Source organism: Pygoscelis adeliae, unplaced genomic scaffold, assembly GCF_000699105.1.
Source record: "Pygoscelis adeliae isolate BGI_AS28 unplaced genomic scaffold, ASM69910v1 Scaffold183, whole genome shotgun sequence".
Taxonomy (NCBI): domain Eukaryota; kingdom Metazoa; phylum Chordata; class Aves; order Sphenisciformes; family Spheniscidae; genus Pygoscelis; species Pygoscelis adeliae.
In genome coordinates this window covers 392,910-417,144 of record NW_008824536.1, presented here as the reverse complement: position 1 = coordinate 417,144, position 24,235 = coordinate 392,910, and the positions used below count along the sequence as shown (strand labels likewise).

The 24,235-nt window shown below is 36.9% G+C and overlaps 1 protein-coding gene across 4 annotated transcripts in view; it reads left to right on the top strand.

The window, feature by feature from the left end:
• The window catches only part of TJP1 (tight junction protein 1), a 50,435-nt gene extending 27,897 nt beyond the window's left edge, over positions 1-22,538 (top strand). Inside the window, exons 15-27 of one of the 4 annotated variants that reach the window (XM_009321566.1) lie at positions 366-448; positions 1,511-1,721; positions 2,254-2,354; positions 3,537-3,890; positions 4,305-4,556; positions 5,346-6,245; positions 6,583-6,677; positions 7,175-7,399; positions 12,623-12,798; positions 13,539-13,980; positions 15,473-15,690; positions 17,501-17,584; positions 20,947-22,538. In XM_009321566.1, the coding sequence (XP_009319841.1) occupies positions 366-448; positions 1,511-1,721; positions 2,254-2,354; positions 3,537-3,890; positions 4,305-4,556; positions 5,346-6,245; positions 6,583-6,677; positions 7,175-7,399; positions 12,623-12,798; positions 13,539-13,980; positions 15,473-15,690; positions 17,501-17,584; positions 20,947-21,041 (3,236 nt within the window). In that variant the 3' untranslated portion in view covers positions 21,042-22,538. Of the gene's footprint in view, positions 1-365; positions 449-1,510; positions 1,722-2,253; positions 2,355-3,536; positions 3,891-4,304; positions 4,557-5,345; positions 6,246-6,582; positions 6,678-7,174; positions 7,400-12,622; positions 12,799-13,538; positions 13,981-15,472; positions 15,691-17,500; positions 17,645-20,946 lie in introns of all 4 variants that reach the window. The other 3 variants (XM_009321565.1, XM_009321568.1, XM_009321567.1) reach the window with 3 other exon arrangements.
• The last annotated feature ends 1,697 nt before the right edge of the window (positions 22,539-24,235 follow it).

Below are 24,235 nucleotides of genomic sequence, written 5' to 3'. Positions count from 1 at the left end.
ACTTTAGCTGTTAACATGTTTAACAAGATGTTGACAATGTAAAGGAACAGACTAAATATAAGCTCTTTCACTGCTTGGTTGCTGATAATTCTCTGAAGGTAAAAGTAGTGCTAGTTCTATTTATAGCCTACTCAAATTTCATTTTAATTTGGTACCTTATTATCCTATTTCTAAGTGCTTTTGTAAAGTTGTAGTGATTTTTATGGCCAAATTGGTGGGTAGACTTTCGTATATTATTTTGAAGAAGGAGTGTCTTCAATCTGAATTGACAATTTGAGCTATGAAATGGTTTGTTTTATCTTAATGAGGGAATGTAGAATATGTTGTAAACTTACAACAGATTTTTACTGTGTCCTCTTTACCAGAAAGTGAACCAAGAGATGCTGGTACTGACCAACGTAGTTCTGGCATTATTCGTCTTCACACTATAAAACAGATAATCGATAGAGTAAGTCTTTTATCGTCACTGTACTTCTAACACAAGAAGAGTAAAACTGGTATCATCAAGTAAAGTGTTGAGTGTTTGAAATGTAGAAGAATAACTAATGAGTGTGCTTGCTTTAAAAGTAACTTTCTCATCTTTCTGTTGGTTAATTTAAAAAACCAAACAAACCACCACCCCTTTCCTTCTCTGTATTAATAACTGCAGCCTAGAAGTAATCCTAGGCTTTCTTCCAGGGAGTGTTGTCCTCTCTCCATTAAGGCTGTTTTAAGCTGTTTTGTCTTTCACTTAAAGCCATGGTGTGACATTACAGCTAGAAATTGTTACTTTATTTATGTAGTTGTTAGTCTTCCCCCCCCACCCCCCATTTTCAAATTAATAACTTCACATCATTTTTTTGTGCAAGGACTAGGGGAAAGGGTCCTTCAATCTCACTTCCTTAATATTCTTAAATCTTCTGACATTAGTTCATGATATGAGACTCTATTCCTCACTTTTTTATTTCCTTACTTAAAAACAAACTGCAAGCCTTTCATATGCCCGGGGGGGGGGTCTATTCTAGCAGCAAAGTGGAGGTACTGCATGCTGTGTGCTTGAGATAAATCTTGTACTTAATGAAAGCTGTCCAAGTTCTTGCATTCAGAGTGATTTGTTTTGTTTGTAGTTTGTTGGGTTTTTTTTAAAGGAAGATGGAGCTCTCTAATGAGACTAGGTCTTGTGTTTCAATCTTTCCTTTTTTCCTATTAGCAGAATACTAATAGGAAACTGCTTATCTTCAGTTTAGTGCCTGCTTACTTTGGGGAGATTTTTTTTTAGATAGGGAGTTAAATATTAAAAAGCTCATAGTTACGCGGTCAGTCTTACAGTTCAAAATGTATATGCCTATGTAGCCTGGTATTGGAATTGGTTTGGTTTCTATTATTCAAATAGGAAAAGAATTTAAACCAATACTTTGAAATAATGGACTCTGTAAAGGTAATAAAATAAATTTGTGAAGGATGTTTAAAAAAAAAAAATCTAGTATATAAGTGATTCACTTTCTTGCCTCTGTCCTTTTTATCGCAACAGGACAAACATGCTTTATTAGATGTCACTCCTAATGCAGTGGACCGTCTGAATTATGCCCAGTGGTATCCTATTGTAGTGTTCCTAAATCCTGATTCTAAGCAGGGTGTAAAGACTATGAGAATGAGGTTGTGCCCAGAATCACGAAAAAGTGCCAGAAAGCTGTATGAAAGAGCTCACAAGCTACGCAAAAATAATCACCATCTCTTTACAAGTAAGTAGTTAGATATACTGGATTAGTATTTCTGAGAGGGAGGGGGAGGTGAGATGACAGTAACTTCTTCCTCCAGACTTTTCTGCAAATGGACCAAGTTGTTGACTTGTTCAGGCTCCCCCGTTCAATAACCAATAGTTCATTGATGTGTGCATCGTTTGCACGTGACGGCATAAATGTAAAGTGATCTGAAACACCACAATGACATTTCTAATAGATCTGGTGGCTTTGCAGGATCATCAGCCAAAATCAAACATTTGAATAAATAGGAAGATGATGTAATTTTATTTTTTGTCTGGCTAAACTGAAGCCTCACTTTATTCTAAGCTACTGTTAACTCGATATTTCCTATGGGATAAAATGTCCCAAACCACATCAGGCCTTAAGGTTGCTTTGAATACTAATATTTACATTACTATTTAAATCTCATAGTTTTAACCTACCAGTTTATATTGCTTTTATTACTGGTGGTACAGATCCTTCTCATAGTTCTGCAGAAATCATAAGTCAAACTAACCTGCTGTACTTCTAGCTACCATTAACTTGAATTCAATGAATGAAGGATGGTATGGAGCTCTAAAGGAAGCAATTCAGCAACAACAGAACCAGCTAGTGTGGGTTTCAGAAGGAAAGGTAAGAAATAATATGTTTGGGGAGAACTGACAAAACTGTATTTATGAGAGGTTTTTTGTTCTTTCATTCTTACTGGTATTACAGATATGGGCAGATACTTGTGGAATGACGTTTGTTTTCCTTTTTTCCTCATTTTAACCATCATTTGAAGATCTAAAGCAGTAATGCCTCATGGCCGTGTGAACTGCTCAAAATTGATTTGTCACTATATTAGTGCAGTTATTCTGTTAATGAGGGCCGTACAGTTGTCCTTGTGCATGAGCAGTGTAGTAAGTGAGAGCATTTGCCCATTGCCACTGTTAACTGGAGGATATATTATTGCTTTGAAGACTTTGTGGGGATTGGATGCTTTTTCATGAAGGAACTTCTGGGTGTTCTGCTGCATTGGTACTAGGGGCTGGGATTGCCTGATGATGCATTATTTTTTTCGTTAATACAAAAGCAAGTGGCATATTCATGTTGTTTCTGACCTTTCTGCGAACTGTTCTCTCAGTTGTGGGAACACAGACACAAAATCACGTTAGTATTCTATGTTCCCCACTAAAACTCCACTTGCCTTCTCAAGCTGCATGTTATATTATGCACATTAGATCCATCCTCTTGAAGAACTAATACCAAGTGAAGTGCCAACTACAAGTAAGCAAATGATGAATCGGCTATTGCTACGTGTTTCTTAATATTTGGATTGTCTATTTCTGTTCAGATTGAGCTCCTTTCACCTCCTTATATCTACCTTCAAGTTAATGATTCCAATATCATAATATCACTTTAAAGTGCAGCTTTATCTTTCCAAACACTTTGATTTCCGTGGACACTATGCACTATCCCCTCCCTTATACTGACAGTCATCTGACTCCTTAATAAACTGATTCAAAGAGCTAGTCTGCAGAAAAGCTTTCAGGTGTAAGCTTAACATCTTCAACGATTGAAACCCAATTTCTCCTCCCCTGTGATATTCAGAATTGTTGAATTCTCATACTGTTGCTGTGCTGCTGGATTTGGAATATAACTAACTTTTTTAATTACCAGACTTTCTGTTGTGGTTCACAACAAGATAGATGCATTCCATTTGTTCAGTTCTTAATTATTCACAAAAAAATTTCCTAGCTTTACATTGCAAGAAAAAGGGCATTCTTTAAAAGGTAATTCAATAAACCTGTACTCCAATTTTGTTTGACACAGGCAGATGGTGCTACAAGTGATGACCTTGATTTACACGATGACCGCCTTTCTTACCTCTCAGCTCCTGGTAGCGAATATTCTATGTACAGCACAGACAGTAGACACACATCTGATTATGAAGACACAGATACAGAAGGAGGTGCTTACACTGATCAAGAGCTGGATGAAACTCTGAATGATGAGGTTGGGACTCCTCCTGAATCTGCTATTACACGTTCTTCTGAACCCGTTAGAGAGGATTCTTCTGGAATGCAGCATGAAACTCAAACTTACCCTGCTTATGCATCTCATGCTCAGCCACAGTCAAATCTCAGAATAGATTCTTCAGGATTTAAAACAACTACTTCTCAGCTGGTAAGAAAGTAATTTTATACACTGACCACTATACATTTACTTCAGGTCACAAGTTCTCTTGTTCAAGAGATCTGTGTTTATAGTCTGCTTACCAGTATTGTGAGTGCGTACAAGAATCTGTCAACAGCAACAATAATGTGTTAGAATGAATTGGATAATCAGCTTGCCCTACCTGTTTTAGTGACTCATTCTGACAGGAGGGGGATTGAAGTACTGTTCTATTTTGATTAAATATTTTGCTTTTTTAATCTTCAACATAATTTCTGGAAGTGCTAGTGCATGATACTTTCAGTACGTTTCATTCTACATCTAGCTGAGTTGATCAAAGCATCATTTAAATTATTTTAATATAAATCAAAAAGTCATACAGTGATTCAATAGCGGTATATTTAAAATATTTTAAACACTTCACAGAAAGCAGAAGCCTCACCTGCAGTCCCTTACCTTTCCCCGTCGCCTGAATCAAACCCTGCAACCTCATCAACCTCTGCAGTAAATGCTAATGTAAATCTAACCAATGTCAGACTGGAGGAGCCTACCGCTGCTCCTTACAACTCTTACCAACCACAAGCGGGCCCCTTAAGAACATCAAGTACTGAGGGAGCTCATATAGTCCTAAGAGATCAAGAGCCATCATCCTTATCGCCGCATATAGATCCAGCAAAGGTACCTGTGCCACATTGTTGCGCTGATTTCCTGCTGTACATCAAGCTAGCACATGATCTTTTTGTTTTGCCCTTAGTTGGAGAATTCCTTCTTCCTCCCTCCATAAGAGAATCATGCAGGTTACAAAAACCCAGTGCATCTGAATTGCTAAGCATCATCTAATGTTTTGTGTGCATGGCTTCAAAATATATACTTCTCACTTATCAAAAAGATGACATTTTTTAAAAAAGGTTGTATTCTGTATTTTGATTCTACTTTACGTGTGACTTTTTTTAGCTTGTCAATGTTCTGCTGTTTATTAATGAGGCCTTGAGAAAAATCTGTTATTTCCCTAAAATGACACTAGATCTTTGTATACTTCAAATCATGCCAAATCCTTGATCATGAAGATGAATCCAGTTTGTTGTGTGACTTTTTATATACTTTCTCAGCAATGCTAGAACTAACTTAAATATGTAAATCGATTTACTTCCACTCTTCCCCCCCCAGCAAGAAAGTGTGTGTGCCCCCCCACCCCCCGCTCCAATGCCAAACCCCAAAGATGAGAGACTATTACCTTTGTCTTCCCCTTTTAATCTACTTACATGTTTTTGCTTAAAAATAGGACTGGAAGGGATCTCTTGACAAGTTCAGCTTCCTGTGATTGCAAACAACTGCATCAAATTATTCTGCTTTTAAACAAAATTAAAGCCAATATTTAAAACTTAAATTTGTTTAAAATATTGCATTTCAAATGCAGCTGCAGTTACTCTTCATTTTAACTGAAAAGTACGCCTCTCTCTTTAACAGGTGTACCGAAAGGATCCGTATATTAACGAAGAAGTGTCCAGACAAAGCTACGCCTTAAAACAGCCAGCAATTAATCACCCAGTACAGAGACAGGAAAGAGACCCAAATCTGATCTATGAATCACAGGCTCAGTACGCAGAAAAACAACCGAGTAGGGACTATGAACAGTCAACATACAGGTATGATTCTACAAACTATGTAGATCAATTTTCTCGTGGTTATGACCCTCGCCTACATTATGATGACCGTGTGCCTCCTTATGAGGAGCACTGGGCATATTACGATGAAAAACAGCCCTACAACCAAACAAGACCAGCTTATGAAAACCAACCTCCTAGGGATCTTGATTCCAGACAAAATGTAGAAGAGAGCACAGAACGCAGCTATTATCCAGCACAACCTCGTTTTGAGGAACCCCCTTCAATGAGCTATGATGGCAGACCTCGCTATGAGCATGCACCCAAAAACTTCAGCTTACCACAAGTGCGATATGAAGATCAGCATACTGTTGGATATGACACTCATGGTAGATACAAACAAGAAGCTCAGCCATACCAGTCAGCCATATCTCGATCTCCTGAACCGAAGCAGTACTTTGATCCACATATAAGGGGCTATGAACAAGGTCCTCCTCAAGCTTATAATGCTAAAGCTGGACAATATGAGCCTTCTCACAGCACTTCAGGTGTTTCTCTTCCTCCTCCCCCTTCATCACAAACCAAACCAGAAGTTTTGCCTTCTAACAGTAAACCACTGCCTACACCACCATCTCTAGCAGAGGAAGAAGAAGATCCAGCCATGAAACCACAGTCTGTGCGAAGCAGGGTTAAGATATTTGAAAGAAGAAGATCACCATCTTTGGAAAAAATGAAGGACCCAAGTGATACATCAGCTGTCAAGGTAAGTCATTTAAGTTTTTTAATTCCTGTGTTTTGCTAATGAGACTATGTTGCTAGAAGTAAAACATTGCCTTAGAAAGAAAGCTTTACTGCTTGTGGAATAGCCTCTTAGCAACCTAACTGCAGTATGTTTTAAAAGCAGAAGCTGAAAACTTTTGTGAAAACACTGAAGGGGATCTTGCCATGCTGAAAACTCCTCCAGTTCACCTTTCACTAGTATTTAATTCTGTTTTTCCTTTTCGGGGGAAGAGGGGGCAGTCTTTGTTTTCTTACTCATAAAGTGCTGTATCTTTCTAAATGTTAGAATCTAAGAGAATATGCTGTGCTTTTCTTTACAGCCTCCAGAACTAGCACCTAAGCCTACACTCACAACTGTGAGTGGTCCAAAACCAACTTCTCAAAGCCAGTATGAACACGACAAAACAACTTACAGGTAGATGCACAACTGATTAATTAAATTTAGTGTTCCACATGAGATCAGAATATTCAGAAAACACATCTTAGTGGTTCAAATTGGAAGCTGCAGAGTGGCGAGTCGAAGGGTGTCAATATGATTTCTGTGTCAATAGTAAGGCAGGGCATAAAGTCAGTTCTCATGGACATGATTGCTGGGAAGTGGGGGAAGGACACAATATGTTTTTTCAGCATTTTTGAGGAAGAAACTTAGCCAATATCTCCATCTTTTTTCTATGTTTAACTGAGATCATTAGAAAGTAAAACAAAAGGGAAGAGGTAAGGTAAAAGGGAAATAAGGATTTTCTTTCTTTAAGCTACGTCACAGCTATCTAATTTCCATGCAATATAGGTTAAAAAGGCAAGGTGTGCAATTGTAAGAATTACATTTTGATTGCTTTATTACTACTAGGTTATAAAATAGAATTTTGCTCGTTCAACTGTGCAAGGCAACTGTATTTTGTTATTCTTGGTTAGGGCCCCAGAACCACAGAGACCTCAAGTAAAGCCACCTGAAGATATTGTGCGTTCAAATCATTATGATCCTGAAGAAGATGAAGAGTATTATCGAAAGCAGCTCTCATACTTTGATCGCAGGAGTTTTGAAAATAAGCCATCTGCACAAGTTCCTGCTAGCCATCATTCTGAGCCTGCTAAACCAATACATTCGCAGAATCAGCTGAATTTCACCAATTACTCTAAGTAAGTTTGGGGGATTTCTTTTTTTAATTTGAAAAAGGAGGGATGCATACAGGACTAAAACAGAAATTCTGCCTCTGTCAATGGAATTCAGGGGTTCGTGGTATCTAATTGAAATTATTTTGTATTCAGGAAGTCAATTTCTTTGTTTAGATGTAGCTTTAGTTTGAAAACACATAACTGCATGACTTTTTATTTTGGTAAATGAAATGAATAATTTTTGTAGGTTTCAGGGCCTTCAACATGTTACTACTTTTGCTTACCACTTACTAACAGAACATAACAAAGTATTTCATTAGCCTAAGTAATACTGAGTGCTTAAACATCTTTCAAAGAAAAGGTTTTGGTTTATTCCAGTTCTGCATGCATTTATTCTGCGGACAGGCTTGTACCACGTTAGCCATGTTTGAAATTAGGAAACTGAGCCTTTAGGGAATATTGCTGAGGCCAGGATTTAATCTGTTGATGGAAACATCTGTTTCCTGTATTGTTCTGCTTCCTTGATTTGGAACATTTTGATACAGAAATTGTGTGAAAGCTCATACACAGATTTAGCTCAGGTAAAGAACTGGCTATCTTGAGGATACTTAAGCAAACTTTGTGAATACTCTCCACAGTTACCTAAACTTCCAAAATTTGTTTTGATTCAAACCATAACAACGTGTTTGTAGTTGTTACTCTGAAAAGCTCTCTTGGCTTGCTGCATGCAGGCTGGAAGTCGGGCATTTTTGAAGGCTTTGGTTGCATTGCTGCTTGAGATCTGGACTTATTCAGGTCAGGCTGAAAATCTGGCAACCTTAATGTAAATGAGATCTTTAGATTGAAATAATAAACTAGCTTGCTGAAGTTTTATAGTGTTAAGTGTATGTGCAAGCTGTCTTTCATGTACTTGATATGCTGTGTTCCAGTGCTTGTCTTAAAGGATTTGAGCTAGGACTTGGGAATCCTGTTCGTATTTGTATACTATTGTCTGTCATCTCCAATGTCTTCCTCTGTGAACTGAGAATATTGGAATCTTTCCAAAAGCTTGATAGGTTTTAAAGGATGCACTTTTTTTTTCTAATCAAGAAGTCTACATATAGTAACTATTTCTTATTTTACTTTTTTGTATGCTAAAGAAAGAATGTGTATAGTAATCTGCAACCAGTTCTGATTCTCAGTCAAGGATGTTCTTTATCATTCCTTTGCACTTGACCTGTGTCTTCTGATGGAAAGATGGGAGCATATCTGTCCTGCTTTCTGGGCACCAGAGGAAGAGACCTAAAAAAACTGTCTTGGCTGGCCTCATAATGCATTGCAGTAGCTTTCAGAATTATGTTCCCACATACAAAAAACAGTTACCCATAGATAGTCCATTTTGATCTGTAGGCATGGACCGTGTTGCCATCGTAAATGCAAGTAATGCTTTGGGAGAAGTGTTGTAAGCTTTCATTAAGTAATTGTGAAGATTGTAAAATTCTTCAGATGGACAGTGTTGTAAGCTTTCGCTGTACATTTGTTGTCCTCTGCAGTGTTGTCGCACATGCTGAAAAACATGAGAAATCCACACAGCTATTGAACTCTGAACAGAACAGCTAATAGTTGAGAGAGATTGTTCCATACTTCTACCTACCATTTCTGTCTGCCGTGATACTTCCATTCTTAGGCTGCTCAGTTCTGGTTTTGTTTTGATTGTGAGTTAGTGTATAACTTGAGGGCTTGTACTTATGGGAAGGTGACATCTTACTGCCACAGAGGAATAAGACAATACTGTTTTTAAGGCTGATAGTTTCATATGTCAGGGGACAAAAATGCATTGTGTTTTTTCTTTATGAAAGAATGTAACCCTTAACGAGAAAGGACAAACAGGAAAGAAAATTCACCCAGGGTAGTCCAGTGCAAATAGACAAAGTCTAAAATATTAATGGTAGTAAGTGGAAAGAGATAAACAAGAACACTACTCAGTTGGACAGTACTGCCTTTAGAAGCATACTGCAATGTCCTTGCGTGGAAACACAAAACAATTGCTGTCTTGAGAAAGCATTCATATTTAGGACTCTCCTTTCGCCAACTTCCAGTTTGTACCCTGTTACTTGCTCGTCATTCATCTTTTTTCCAGTGAATTTATATGGTAATTGCTATTCTGTGAATAAACTCTTCTAAAAATAAACAGGACTAAATGTGGATGATACAGGAATGGTTGATTATGCAATCTCTTGCCCCTGCATAATCTATATAATGTATTCTGGATACAGAGGACAGATTTTATTTATTCATGAGCAATAGCTACAACTTTTTCAGTTTTAAATATTAATGCTAAACATTAAATTATGTAAAGTTCTTTGCCACTGAATAAGTATTGTGAAAGTATGTATTTTTCCCATTACATGTGTACAAATTTGTTTTCTCTTTTAATTTTCGGGGATTTTATTTGCATCATTTAGGAAATTTATGCCATTACTAAAGCTGCTTTGTATGGGTAATGCCATATCTGCATGTTACAGTTGTCAGTAACTGTAGAATAAGGGATAGTTTCTCTTGATGTGAGAAAATAGTAGAACTTGTAAACGGACATATTTCAGTGGATCTAGTTGGAGCAATTTATGAGGCTAGTACCCCTGTGACTGAGAGTAGTGGGTATGTTCCTGCTTGGTTCAATGCATTAGCTTGACATGCTGCAGAATGAGGTAGCTTATCTAAATTTTGTATTGAGTAGGGTTAAGACTACTCATGTGATCAGTTACAGCCTCATCTGAGGAGGCAGTAAGGACCAGTGTTCGGTGTTAACTTCTTAAACTGCTCTGGCTGAGCTCTTATGTGTCTGTTACAGAGTTGGAGCTTTTTGAATGGGAACTGAAGGTCAGCAATGCAGTTTGATAAGTTTTCTATTGTACACCGAGGCTTATAACCTGTTGCCCATTGGTTCATTCTAGTGGTTCATTTCTGTTTCATTTCAAATTGAAGTAGTGGCTTTATAACAAAAATGAATTGGGAAACAGCTTAGAAAACAGCACACCAATAATTAGAGGAACTTCATTTACACACTCACAAGTTGTAAGCAAGCATCTTGTTGTGGACCACTTTCATTGCATACAGGTTTTGAACAATGCGGTTAAGATTGTGGCTGACCCTTGGTCAGGAGCCTGTGACAGAAGCATATTAAGCACAACTTTGTGCTGGTTGTGTTTGTGTTGTAACAACTGTCTCTTCTGCTCCCTCTATCAAAAGGTACTACCCTTCCCCATTTTTTAATTCCTCAGAAAGCTGGCAAGCAGTTCTGATCACGTGTGGAGTGTGTTGATTTTTTTTCTGTGGGCTTTTGCAGTGCTGCCCTCCCCTGGTTAATATCCCCTCTGGGAAGCAGTGATTTCAGGTGGGCAGTTTTCTGAGAAAGCAGCTACCACTCAGCTGGAATAAAGACAACAGTGAGTGAACGTGCAGTAATAGCTTGTGTTGTTGGATGAATGGCTTTATGTAAAATCAATGGGAATGGAAGCTTATACAGCAGATCTAAAATGATCTTTTTTTGCAACACTGACTTTAGAGATACATTCATACAGATGCTGTTTAGCTCACTGAGCATCACATTCATGTGGTCATCAAGCAGACTTTCAAAAATCGATCAGTCCTTTTCTTAGTTTCATAACATACTCCTCTGAAGCAGTAAGGCTGTTGGTGTCTAAAATTGTTGCCTGTTACATTTTTATGAGCATACAGAAAGTGAAGGGATGAGGGAAAGCTGTCCTGATGTAAAATGTATTTTCTTGCAAGATAAGTGTTAAAAATCAAGGGAAAGTCATCAGTTATACTTACGGTTTTCTGTCTCTCCTAGTATTCATAAACAGTTGTTCCAAGACGTCCTTTTAGGAATTGTTAAACACAATCAGAAGCATTTTATGGTGTGGGCTCTGCTATCGGATGAGTTGATAGTGCTATAGAAATATTTGTTATGAATGTACCCTCAATACACGATATGCCATACAAACCCATCATCATTCTGTGTATGTTAAGACTGAAGAAATTAATGCAAATTGGACTGTAAGTGAGAGGTTGTTAGAATATGGGTTTATATTTTGTTCACTTTTTTCAAGATGTTGAATAACTTTGTTTATACAGATTGTAACAAATGGCTTAGTGTAGTCTCATTCTTACATTCAATATCTGTTAATTGGAGACCTTGACCGCCTCCTAATTCACTAACAAAATCTCATATTAAATATAGTAGGTAATCATTGTATATATGCATATGGTAAAGGTCTTACCAGAAACATCGCTGTTAAAAGTAGTGTCTCTTCATTTCAACAACCTTGTCATATGAGAACTGCTAGGACTAACGTAAAAAGTGTGAAGAAATAATATGCTCAAGATAGAATGACTTTTCTTTCATTCTTCTATTGCTGTTTGCTTTGCCATCACCTAGATTTCTTGGCTCTTACACTAGCTATGACTACTTGAAAAGGAACATCAAGTGGTAAGACTGTTGTTGATGTGAGGATGTTTTCAGGTGTCCTCTCACTGTTACATTTCATCACAGGCATTATGTGCACCTAAATTTTAAACACACGAATTCTGAAAGTAAGTGCAATATATTGTAGTCCAAAATTACAGGTATTTGTGAAATCAATCATTTAATGGAATAAACTTTTGGAGAAATATTTCTAGTTTAAGAAAAATGTTTTGAAAATAAGATTTTTAAAGTTATCTACACTATGCACATAAAGCTACTGAAGCTTAAGCTGATTACATTTCTAATTAAGATGGCATTGTTTGAATGCTAGGTGTATTTAGAAAAGTTGTACTAGAATCCACTGTCCTATTGGCTAACTACACTTTTCAGAAACAATCCACCCACCCACCCCAAAAAAGTGGATTTATATTTTTATTTTGAAGACCTGCTAAATTGGAGAACAGTTTTTCATTTAAATTACCCCAAAGGAAACTGAAAAATCAAGATCTAGTAGGCAATTACGCAAATACACCTGAAATGTCATCTGCCTTTTGTTTGCCATGGTTTGTGTTACTAATCTTCTTCTAAAGATTCAATGTTGTCTTAATCTCTTGTGCTTATCAATAAATGTTTTTATACTTGAGACAGGATATTAAAGAAAATTGTGTTTTAATGTTTGTAGGAAGAGATGGAAATCAGGTGATCATAGAAGAAAAAAATAGCAGTGAATGCAGGAGCTCAGAGCCCTGAGGAAACTGAACAATCAAATGTTTTTTGTTTTTTTTCTTTTATTTCAACAGGGGGAAACCAGCTGATACTGAATCAATGGATAGGCCCGTTGGTGAAAAACGCTATGAGCCAATCCCTCAAGTTACAACTCCTCCTCCTGCTCCTTCAGTCCAGTATACACAACCTCAGTCGATTAATAGTCCTGTCCTCTCTCTCCCAGCACATCACAAGCCTGCACTTTCTGAAGGTGAGCGGTTTGAAGCTAACCTGTCTCATGGGAACAAGTATCACTTGTCAGGTGCTTGTGAGGTTGCTTCAGCATGTCTACGCTGGTAACTATGTTGTTCTCTAACTGAAACTTGGAATAATTATTAATGAAAATAGCTTTTTACTATAGTGAGATTGAGTTTTGTGAAATGATTTGGTGATGCTGTCTGAAACCGTAACTTCCAGGTGTTAATAGTCACTATAACTGTCTCTTCCATATTTAGTGGTCTCAGCAAAGATGAAGTAAAATTTCCAGGACTTGAAAAACGTACCTCTCTATGCTCTGTTTGGACTAGAATTCTTTAGGCATGAGTAATAGTTGTAGGCTTCTAAAAACAGAAGAAAAAGTTGTTTTCACTTTCACATTGAGAGTATTGCCCAGTCCAGCTGAATTTTCCAGTTTGTGCAAGTGCGTGATAGTATTTCAAATAGACTGGTTTTCTATTTTTTTTGTCATGGTATAGATCAGTCTAACTTTTTTATTGAAAGGTCATACCATTATATCTAACATTATCTGTTTAATGACACAGTAGATAACTTGCCTGAACATACAAAATACATAATAGGAGGACAGATAATCTAAGAGAGCAAAGCTGAACCTATATATATTTTATACAGTAGACCAAGAATTGACTAAAATGTATTCTTATGCCATAGTGTATGTGACTAGAAATTTCTGATGGTTACTGACGAGTTCCGGTATTTCTATTTGCGTTGCAGTTAACTCTGTATCTGACCCTCCTCCACCTCAGAATAAGCCAGCAATTTTCAGATCCTCTAGAGAGGACACTGTGCAGTCCACTTTTTATCCTCAGAAAAGCTTCCCTGACAAAGGCCCCGTTAATGGAACTGAACAGATGCAGAAACCGGTCACTCCTTCTTACAACCGCTTTACGACAAAACCTTACACTAGTGCTGCAAGGCCCTTTGAGCGCAAGTTTGAAAGTCCTAAATTCAACCATAATCTCTTGCCAAATGAAGCTCAACATAAACCAGAGTTGCCATCAAAATCTCCAAATTCTCCTCAACCAATTTTGAAAGCACACAGCTCATCGCAGCCTCCTGAGTTTGATAGTGGAATGGATACCTTTGCTGTACAGGTTGACAAGCCTAAATATCAACCAAATAATGTTAATGCTGTGCCTAAAGCCATTCCTGTAAGGTAAGCTGCTGCTTTTTTCTTTCCATTAGTACGTCTATAGGAGTTCATCTGTGAAACCTGTGAAAAATACAGCTCTTCTTTTTTTTTTTTTCTTTTTTTTTTTCTTCTGTGCTTCTGATTTCTGTTTCTTACAGTTGAAAGATTCATACCATGGTTCTAAAATTCTGCCAAAGGGCATTGAAGAGCATTTGGATAGATACTTAAAGTATGTCCTATGTCCCTGTATCATCTTGCATCCTGCTGTTAGAAAGTGGCATGGCTTTTATTTCCCATTTCTCATACTATAATTATAAGTCTTCTGGTAGATAGTAATCATTTGTCCTCTCAATTTGTTTCTAGAAGATGGAATTTGTTTCGAAGGATAGCTGTTGTGCACAAAATTGTATTCATTCTGTGTGCTTAGAGAGAGACCTCATGGTACACGTGTGTAAGGGATATTTTAAAAAGAGAAGGTCACTTCAGCAGTTTCATATTGGTTCTCTTTACTATGAGACAAAGCAACTGCTTAAAAGCAGCTTGTGCTTGCCTAATATGCTTTAACTGTAAGAACTATGTCAAGAGCAACAGATAGTATTAAAATCTTAAGCTATTTGATTTGTTAAATTCTTCTCGCTAATATTTGCAGAACAGTGTTTTATTATTTTTTTATTTCAAAATAATAATGCACGAACCAGACTTGAAATCTTGTTTGATGTTTCAGTAACTCAGAAATGTAATAAAGGAATCCTATTTATTCTTAAGCACCTGAGAAATGTTTTGATGCTATATAGTTTTGTAGACTGCTAGAAATTTTGAAATTACTGGTTCTTTGAGTGAAATTCTTTAGAAATTGATCTGAAATCTACTCAAACTAGTCATTTGAAAATGTTGTATGTTTCTCTTTAGTTATATCCTGGCAATCTGGAAATAAAATTTGTGGGTTTGGGGGTGGGGTGGGGCAGGGCGGGGGGAGGGTGTTGGTGTTGTGGGGTTTTTTGCTTGTTTGTTTGGGGTTTTTTGCAGGCTTTGTTTTCAATGTTGTCTGAATAGAAGGGTTCAGTGTGGCTTGAATAAGAATTATTACTCCTTTTGGTATTAAAGTCATAATGGAGTTTTGGGAGAAAAAGAAACTTTCAGATTTTAGTTACATTTAATTTTACTAAGAGGAAGTGTGTACCTGGGGCAAGCTCTTTCTGTATAATCCCAGAAGCGGGCGTTTGAAAACACAAGATTCAAGTGGTTCAAATTCTTGCTTTAACTACTTTCTGAACATTTTCAGAGTTTGTGGGCTTTGGGGGGTGTGTGTGAAAATGTTCTCTTCTCACGGCAGAACTTGAACTACTTTCATCTTGGTTGTCCCGCACAATCGAGTGTGGGACACATTTAATGTTTTCCTAAAATCAGTACTAGCCTGCTCTAGGCTGTGCTCTGCTAAAACGTTAGAGGAAAGTATGCCACTGACTTTAGGAAGAAAATATTGATAAAACTGCTAGGCTTTCTGTCTTATATTCAGCCCTTCAGCACTTGAGGATGAGGAGGAAGAAGATGGACACACTGTTGTAGCCACAGCAAGAGGTGTATTTAACAGCAATGGTGGTGTATTGAGCTCCATAGAGACTGGAGTTAGTATTATTATACCACAAGGAGCCATTCCAGAGGGAATAGAGCAAGAAATCTATTTCAAAGTCTGCAGAGACAACAGTATACTTCCACCTTTGGACAAAGAGAAAGGTAAGAGCTGGCACTGCACACTGTTCTGTTATTTAATACAATTCTTTTCTAACAGCAGCAAAATAGAATATGAAAATACCTTAATATGCTTCAATATATAACGTATTTCTGTATGAAGATACAGAGTATACATCTCACAAGAATATAAGGGAAGCAATGTTCTGCTTACTAGTGAAAGTTGCAAGTAAGATGGAGGCCCTGAATTATAACTTGAGAATATTTAATTTGTAGACTTAAGTACTGATTTAAAACTTACCTAGTGCACCAAAGGAAGGTTCTAAATTCTTTTTTTAAGAATCTTTGAAATTGTAGGTTCTGTCACAAAGTACAGGGATTTATTCTAGGTGTTCTTATTAGAAATATTTTTTCATCTCAGTTAGGACCAAAAGAATTATAAAGCACATGATTTAAACTAATTTGACTTGAGTTAAATATTTGGAATTTACTTCAACACTTAAATACTCAGCATTTTAATTTTTTTCAATTTCTCTAAAGAGAACAGCTTCAAGGTTTAAAAAAAATATTCTAACCTTTATATAAATAGAAGTATTGTTCTGGTTTCGGCTGGGCTAGAGTTAATTTCCTTCCTAGTAGCGGGTACAGTGCTGTGTTTTGGACTTAGGATGAGAATAATGTTGATAACACAGGGATGTGTTAGTTGTTGCTAAGCAGTGCTTACACTAGTCAAGGACTTTTCAGCTTCTCCTGCCCTGCCAGCGAGAAGCCGGGAGGGGGCACAGCCAGGACAGCTGACCCAAACTGGCCACAGGGATATTCCATACCATGGGACGTCATGCTCAGTATATAAACTGGGGGGAGTTGGCCGGGGGGCAGCGATCGCTGCTCAGGGATGGGATGGGCATCGATTGGCATGTGGTGAGCAATTGCATCGTGCATCACTTATTTTGTATATTCTTTTTTTTTCCATTATTATTATTTTCTCTTCCTTTTCTGTCCTATTAAACTGTATTTATCTCAACCCACGGGTTTTACTCTGCCTCTGCCTCCTCAGGGAGTGAGCAGCTGTGTGGTACTTAGTTGCTGACTGGGGTTAAACCATGACAAGTACATTCCTGACTGTCTTATTAATAAGGGTTGAGTAGTGTATCTTAGTTGAGCAATTTTTTTCATAGTAAGTCTGTCTTTCATACCACTAATCCAGTGTACATTCATTTTCTGACCTGTCAGCTTCCTAATTTCCTCAAGTCAAGAGGTTAATTTCATAAATTTGCAGTTAAAGCATTACTTGCAATCTAGAGTTACTTTGAATCTTTATAAACCAAACATAGTATGTTCCTCAACTGAATAATCTTACATTAACATTTGGAGTTTTAAACTATAAATAGACCTGTGTGTTTGTATGCTTTATCTTTTGACTCATAGGATAAGGGTCGTAGGCTCCTGAGCTGCTGAAGGCTTTATTCAGCCCAGCATGCCATAAATCCATACAAGCAGAACATCGCAGCTGTAGCGCAAAGAGGAGCATGAACAAGGCTGCTTACAGATTTGGGGATTTGTTTCTTTTGATGCACCCACTTTGAAATAAATGGGAAAAAAAAAAAAAATCCCAATGTGATTTAGTCATCAGACTTATTTATCCTTTTTCATTTTGAGATTGTGATATGTTCCACTGACAGAGTCCTCTGAAAGAGACTATGAGAAACAATCGTGCGAAGTGGTCTTTTACTGACAGGTCAAAATGTTCGTATTTTTCTCTAAGTTACTGAGTAGCTCTACAATGTAATAATGTAATACTTTGAACCTATTTCAAGAAGAATCAGTAACAGGTTTTTCTTTCTCTGAACTGTAGGTGAAACACTTCTTAGCCCCTTGGTAATGTGTGGGCCTCATGGACTAAAATTCCTGAAGCCAGTGGAGCTGCGCCTGCCACATTGTGCGTCTATGACCCCTGATGGTTGGTCTTTTGCTCTAAAATCCTCCGACTCCTCGTCGGGTATGCTGTCCTCCCTCTGTCCTTTTGGGGCTTTTGGGTGCTATCGTATAATTTAAGTTAATTTGGCTAAAGGTGATGCTGTGTAATATAAAGAACTCAATCATTGTATTTGTGTCAAACTCTCCCATTTCACTTTCATTACAGATGTCTCTCTTACATTTACTCATGGTGCAAATTCATAGCTAAAACCATGATAGCAGAAAAAGAGTAATATCTCTAGTCTATTAAATATTACCGTATTTTTCTATTCTGTCTTCTTTCTTGAGGACTGCTAGAGCTGAATACACTTGAAATGATAGTCGCACTAAAATTGAGAGGAAATGATTATGTACCTCTGATTGGCCTTTGTAACATAACTGGTGTTTGTCTGTTGCTTAATTAACCATATAGGACTCTGGCAAATCTTAACAATCTGCATGCTCATAAATCATGATTTAACGCTTGTTAACTGTTTCCATGTGTGCAAATTGATGCTAACAATTGAGTCATTTAAGAAAACTATAGTGTTCAGTAAAAGCATTTACAATTCATTCTAATGTAGCTGGATTTTCCACAAGACTTTTCTTGCTTGCTTCTGCCTATTTCTCCTTTACCGCCTTTTACCCAGAAGTTTCTGGTTGATAGTAAAAGTTGCAACTAGGTTGCAATTTTATTTACCTGTTCATTTTTACCTCACTGTGGCTTTCTGGGATAAGGGGGAGAATGTATTGGCTGAAATTGTCAGTGAGGAGCCTAATTGAGAATTCTGGGCAAGTTTCAAGCCATTTCATGGAATGGCTGTGAGGTTACAGAGATTTAAAAAGGAATGTTTGCGCATCTGGGGAAAAAGTCTTAAGGTTTTATTCAGCTACCTTCAAAATTTATGGTGGAAGGTTCAAACCATTAATGTGTACGTGTGATCTAAGTAATGACTGAACGATGTACTTCTGTATACAGCTTTTAAGCCACCATGTATGCATATCTTCCGTCTCTAATGTATCTATCACTGTCAACACCAAAGCACTGATGCTTTGAAAGATGAAAGCATCAATCCCCTTAATGGGGATTCAATAACCTAGAGGTATTAATGGCAATAATTTTTAGTTGTTTTTTATAAGCTATTATATGCATGTGTTGCATGCATCTATTTAACAATGTGTGTATACATGGCAGTGTTAAAACACGGACTCATAAATGATAGGGTCCCAAAAGATATGACAACTATGTACAAAAATGACACAACACTTCCTTTGTAACTATTAGAATTTACTTGAAGTGAAGGGAGAAGACTCAAATGATCTAAACAGTAACTGAAGTTACTGAGACATTTTTCTCCCTTTCCAAAGTGGGATATGTGTGTGCGCGCATGTGTGGGTGAGAGCAAGAGCGTGTATATTTAAACCCTAACACTTTCTGTACTGTAAATATAACACCACATTCTGTTAATCTGAAATGGGATGTATATCATAACATTGCTCTTTTGAGACAAACTTTAAAATTAGGCAATTCTGTCTTATGATATGTAAGTAGACCATACTGTGTCTTAAATAAATAATTGTTTTCTCTCTTTCTAAATTAGTTGGTTATGGGACTCTGATTTTTGAGGTGGCTTTATAATAGTTTATACAATTCTGGGGTTTTTATCTCTTCAGTCGTCTGCTCTACCTCATCTTTTCTCAATGTATCCATGTTCTGTCCTGAAAGTGACATTCATTTGCACTTACTAACATCCTTTCTCCCACATTTAAGCCTCACATATTGATATTTTACTGTTAAATCCCTTCAAAAGCTCGAATGATTCTGGTATTAAAACTGACTGGGGAAAAAAGTTGCCTTTCATGGCCGCACCTATTAGAATGTATTAGTAAAAAATACTGAAGGAAGTTTTTTAAGTTTTTTTTCAAAGCAGTTGTATGTAAGTATGGGAAAAACATCCTCAACAGCTAGAGGTTGCACTGGCTACAGTCTAATCCTTACTATGTATTTAGGAGGAAAGATTGGAAAAAAGTCTGCCACTGTCTCATGTGCAAGACTCTAGGACCTGGTTGTCCTACAGTCCTGTTTTACCCTTCTCCTAATATATTTGATCATGTAAGTTTTGGATGGAATTCCCTGCATCTATAACACGAAAAATCCTCCAGCATTACTGAGCTTCTTGACTGAAATAAGTAGTCTTGGCTGGTTGCAGTAAACTTGTTTGCATTCTCTTAACTATATAAAGGCCACTCCTATTCTTTGTCCCTACATCCGATGTTGCCATCACTCAGTGCATTGTGTACTTCATTCTGTTTTCATGAGTTCTTCGAGAAAATTATGTGGAATTCACATCAGTCTCATTTAATACAGAAGTCTCAGGTGTTTGCAGTCTCTGTGACTGGGTTCTCTAACTTGTTGCACATTTCTCAAGGCAGACCTGTTTTGGCCAAGCTATTTACTGTCATTTATCTAGAAGGCTTAAGAGAACCTCAGTGCATTTTTCACTGTTCTACCGTAGCGGGATGATGACGCTTTTTGTATAGTGGCAGCATTTAGTAGTGGTTTTAGGTGGGTAAATGAAGAAATACTTTCTCTGGTTGAAAGAGACAATTGACTGTGCAGATGGAGTGTAACCTTTGTCTGGTGAGATGGCAGCTGATGACTTTCCCTTGTAACAGAATGTTAAACAGGACCTTTGACCATGAGTAGATAAGATCTGTTATAAAGATTTTAAAGTATGTACCAGTTAACTAGAATGCCTTTTAGAATGTCATTAGCTTCAGGCTTTTAAACGAGTATACTGGATGTAGCTGCAAAATGACTATAATCCTGTCTACAATAATTTTCATAATAGAAAGTAAAACTATTAGTGTGTCATAGTGTTTAGTTACAACATAACTTCTGATTTCACTCATCTGTGTTCAGAACTGTTCCAAGAAGCTTCAAATGCATCCTACCCATTAGCTTTTAAAATGTCTTATTTTTTTCTGGCAATTTAGGAAGGAGCCAGTGAATACCTGATTCACTGTTAACACTTCTCAAACGGAAAGCACTATGTTGGTGCTGTAGAGTAGAATGACTTATATTTAACAATTCCTGAGTGCCGCAGCATCTGTTTTGAATAACTGATCTATTCTATATTATATGAAAATAAAGGGTTAATTTTTTATTAATAACATACAAACTGCAGGTTAAAAAAAAAAACACACCAAAAACACACAAAAAACCAAAAAACCACAGGTGTTGATTCAGAACTTAAAAGCTCCTGTCCAAAAGCTTGGTTGTTTCAAGATGTACACTGTTTGACAGCGGATACTAAACACCAGCATTGTGTTTTCCTCCCACAGGTGACCCCAAAACCTGGCAGAACAAGTCTCTTCCCGGGGATCCAAACTATCTTGTTGGAGCAAACTGTGTCTCAGTCCTAATTGACCACTTCTAAATATTAAGTTAGCTGAGTAAATAATGTGAAACTGAGATGGACCTTACATATAAACTGAACCACTCTATCAAGTATTAACTGTTCTATAAGTGATAATGGATCTTAGTGTTTAAGCATCTTGCTTTAACTAACAATGGTTTAGCAAGTACACTCTTTGAACCATGGTCACTACATGCCACAAGCAGGGAGTGTACAGTGGGAACAAGGTAGGGTTTTTGCAGGTTCTGTATGCTTTGGTTTGTTGGTTGTTCTTTTGTGGCTTTTTTGTTTTGTTTGTTTCCTTTTTTTTTTTTTTAAAGGACACTACTAGTATTTCATTGTTTAAAATCTGAAAGTACCAATGGAATTATATTCAGAGGAACTGAATTTGGTTCATACTCCACTGGCGAAAACACAGAATTTGGCCCACATTTTTACAACTGTGTGTTTGTAACTCACAAGACTACACCTTGGTCTCTAGTTTTTAAATGATTTGTGGTGTACATGTCCAATGAAATGGCAATCAACCTGGGGTAGCACAGTATAGATGTTTTCCTCTGCTGAGAGGCTAATGCAAACACATCTACCTACTGTATATGGAAACATTGTCATGAGAACGAGGGGGAGGGGGAAAAGCATGTGGGATGACTATGGTTCAGTTGCCTCGATGTGGATTTGTAAATTAACCACATTATTACAGACCTATTAACCAGCAGGGATGCCTTACCCTCATGTTTTTAATAGTCTTAGCTCTCATAGTTCTCTGTATTAAGTTTGTATGGCTTTTGTGCTTACCTAGATAATATATAATGAGAGACTGGGGAAAGAGAGGAAAAAAAAGAAAAGAAAAAAAAAAAACCAACAAAAAAACTTGTGAGTTTGGTTTAGAGAACAAGTATTGTTTGTGTTCATCAGCCAGAAGAGAACCAGAAGAAAATGATGGTATGTTTTCTGCTATGCATTTGAAAATTTATAGATGTTATAGACTGCTTGTATATAATGCGTGCATACCACTTTTGTTCTTGGTTTGTAAATTAACTTTTATAAGCTTTACCTTTTTATATATATAAATATATATAAAAACAAACAAAGTTTCTTAAGGATATCTTTGTATTCTCATACCTTTTGAGCCTTGAACTTTGACATCTGCAGCAATAAAGCAGCATTTCTACAACATACGAACAAGGACACTTTTTAAAAATGCACAAAGTTGTTACCTTTTTAAGTGCTGCATTTAAAGAATATAACTTGGAATTCTCTACTTTGATTAAATTCTTGAAAAGTAGCCCTACTGTAATTTGTCATAAGGATGCTGTATAATGTGCCCTGAAATGTATTTTTTTACTAATAGACAATTTATTATGGCACAATGGCACTACTACTGTTTAGATAATATACCACTGCATTCTGTTAATGAGTTATTAGCTATTCAGGTGTGGCTGATTTTTTTTTTCTCTGCAGTTATTAAAATTACACGTTTCTAAATATACAGAATAAAACTGTTTTTAAAATAATAAAGGAGATTGTAGTACCTTATTGTTTCTGAAATGCATTTATGTGAACATGACAAAATCAGTTTTGATTTTTTTCTGTGTAAGTAGACAGCTGGATTCTGCTGTATGTTCATACACAAAGCAGAGCTCTTCCGTGGAGTCAGTTGTCTACAGCAGGGCTTCTGAAATTATGAACTCCAGTGTGGATCCATTGGAAATACTCAGTACAAGTACGAGTGGTAGACTTGTCCCTTGAATCACTATGTTGGTGCTAGTGTAGTTATTATACCTACTCTTCCAAATACTTTGGTAGTGTTCTAGCATGTAGATTTACACATAGTCTAGTTATACAATTTTAAAGATATTCCTACAGAATCCCATTGTCAGGCCTGTTTGGAGTACTCAGTGGCTAACTAGTAAGCTACTATTATTCTATAAGAGAAAGTAAATTCCAGAAGTTATTTTTAAATAATGCTGGGAAACAGTGCATAACCCTGATGTTTCCATTCTGTATTATTACTGACCAGCCGGTTTGTTTCTCAGGCATGACTTGCCCTAGAAGATGCATTCACTACTATTGCTACTACTCCTCATGGCTTATCTCTACTCTAAGAGCAGGCAGAAAATTTGAATAGCAAAAAATCTGTTCATGTCTGGCATTTTTCATTTGTCTTAGTGATAATATATTTGTGGTATTTTTTTGAATGAGCAGAAAGGAAGGTTTCAAAACGGCATGCAAAAGCGTCTTGGAGAAAATTCTAATGCTAAAATTTCTAGGTGTTCTTTTCTAGTTCAGATCTTCGTAAGACGTATGTGAAACACTACAAAAGGAGTCAGTCAGTCAGACTTGAGGAACCCTGGAGTTACACTGCATGGACTATTTGCAATGGTGTCATTTGTGTCTTGGACATCCTGAGTCTAGCATGCTGTAAGGTGTACCTGTCCTGAGTTGCTTTTACTGTAGTGATCCAGATAATATCTTTCTGCTCTTCTTTTAAAGATTGTAAGGGCCGTGTCTTTCTATCAAAATGAAAAAAACCTGACACCTTTTGCTCTGCTGTCACTTCATAAATGAAATGAGAAAGTTGATGCTGTTCAAAAATGTGGCAATTCTCTACTGCTAAGCAGCCTGTCAATGGAATTGTTTTTTGCCGTCTACCTGTGGAGATGTTTATCCAAGTGGCTAATTTAAACAACATGCATGTGTTCTTGTCATTAAATCCCAATGCTTTTGGGTTAAAACATGGCCATTGAGAATAACTGTGCTAAAATAACATTTTCTTATTTTAAAATACCAATGTTTTTCAAATCTTTATCCTTGCAAGAGATTACATTCCTTACATATTTTATATAGGCTAGGCTCTGCAGGAGGTAAATTCACATGTAATATTTTAATTTACTATAGTTCTCTATTCACCATTTAATGTCAACTTCAAAAACTGCATCTCCCAGTTCTTCCTATTTGTCTCAGCGATGTACTGGCTAGCTTTAGCCCTGCAAATTGTACAGAAGTTTTAATAATGTAAAGCTCAAGTCTTGTGCTCGTTTCTAAACAAATGGCTCCAATGGTGGAAACAGATGCTCAATGGATACGGAATTACTGTTCATCTCTCTGACTTAGGTTCTTGGTAAAAATCTTTTTTTTTTCTTTTTTTTTTTTCCTCCGAGAAACACAGTAATGAATATTCATCTACACATGCACGAACAAGTTATGGTTGTACA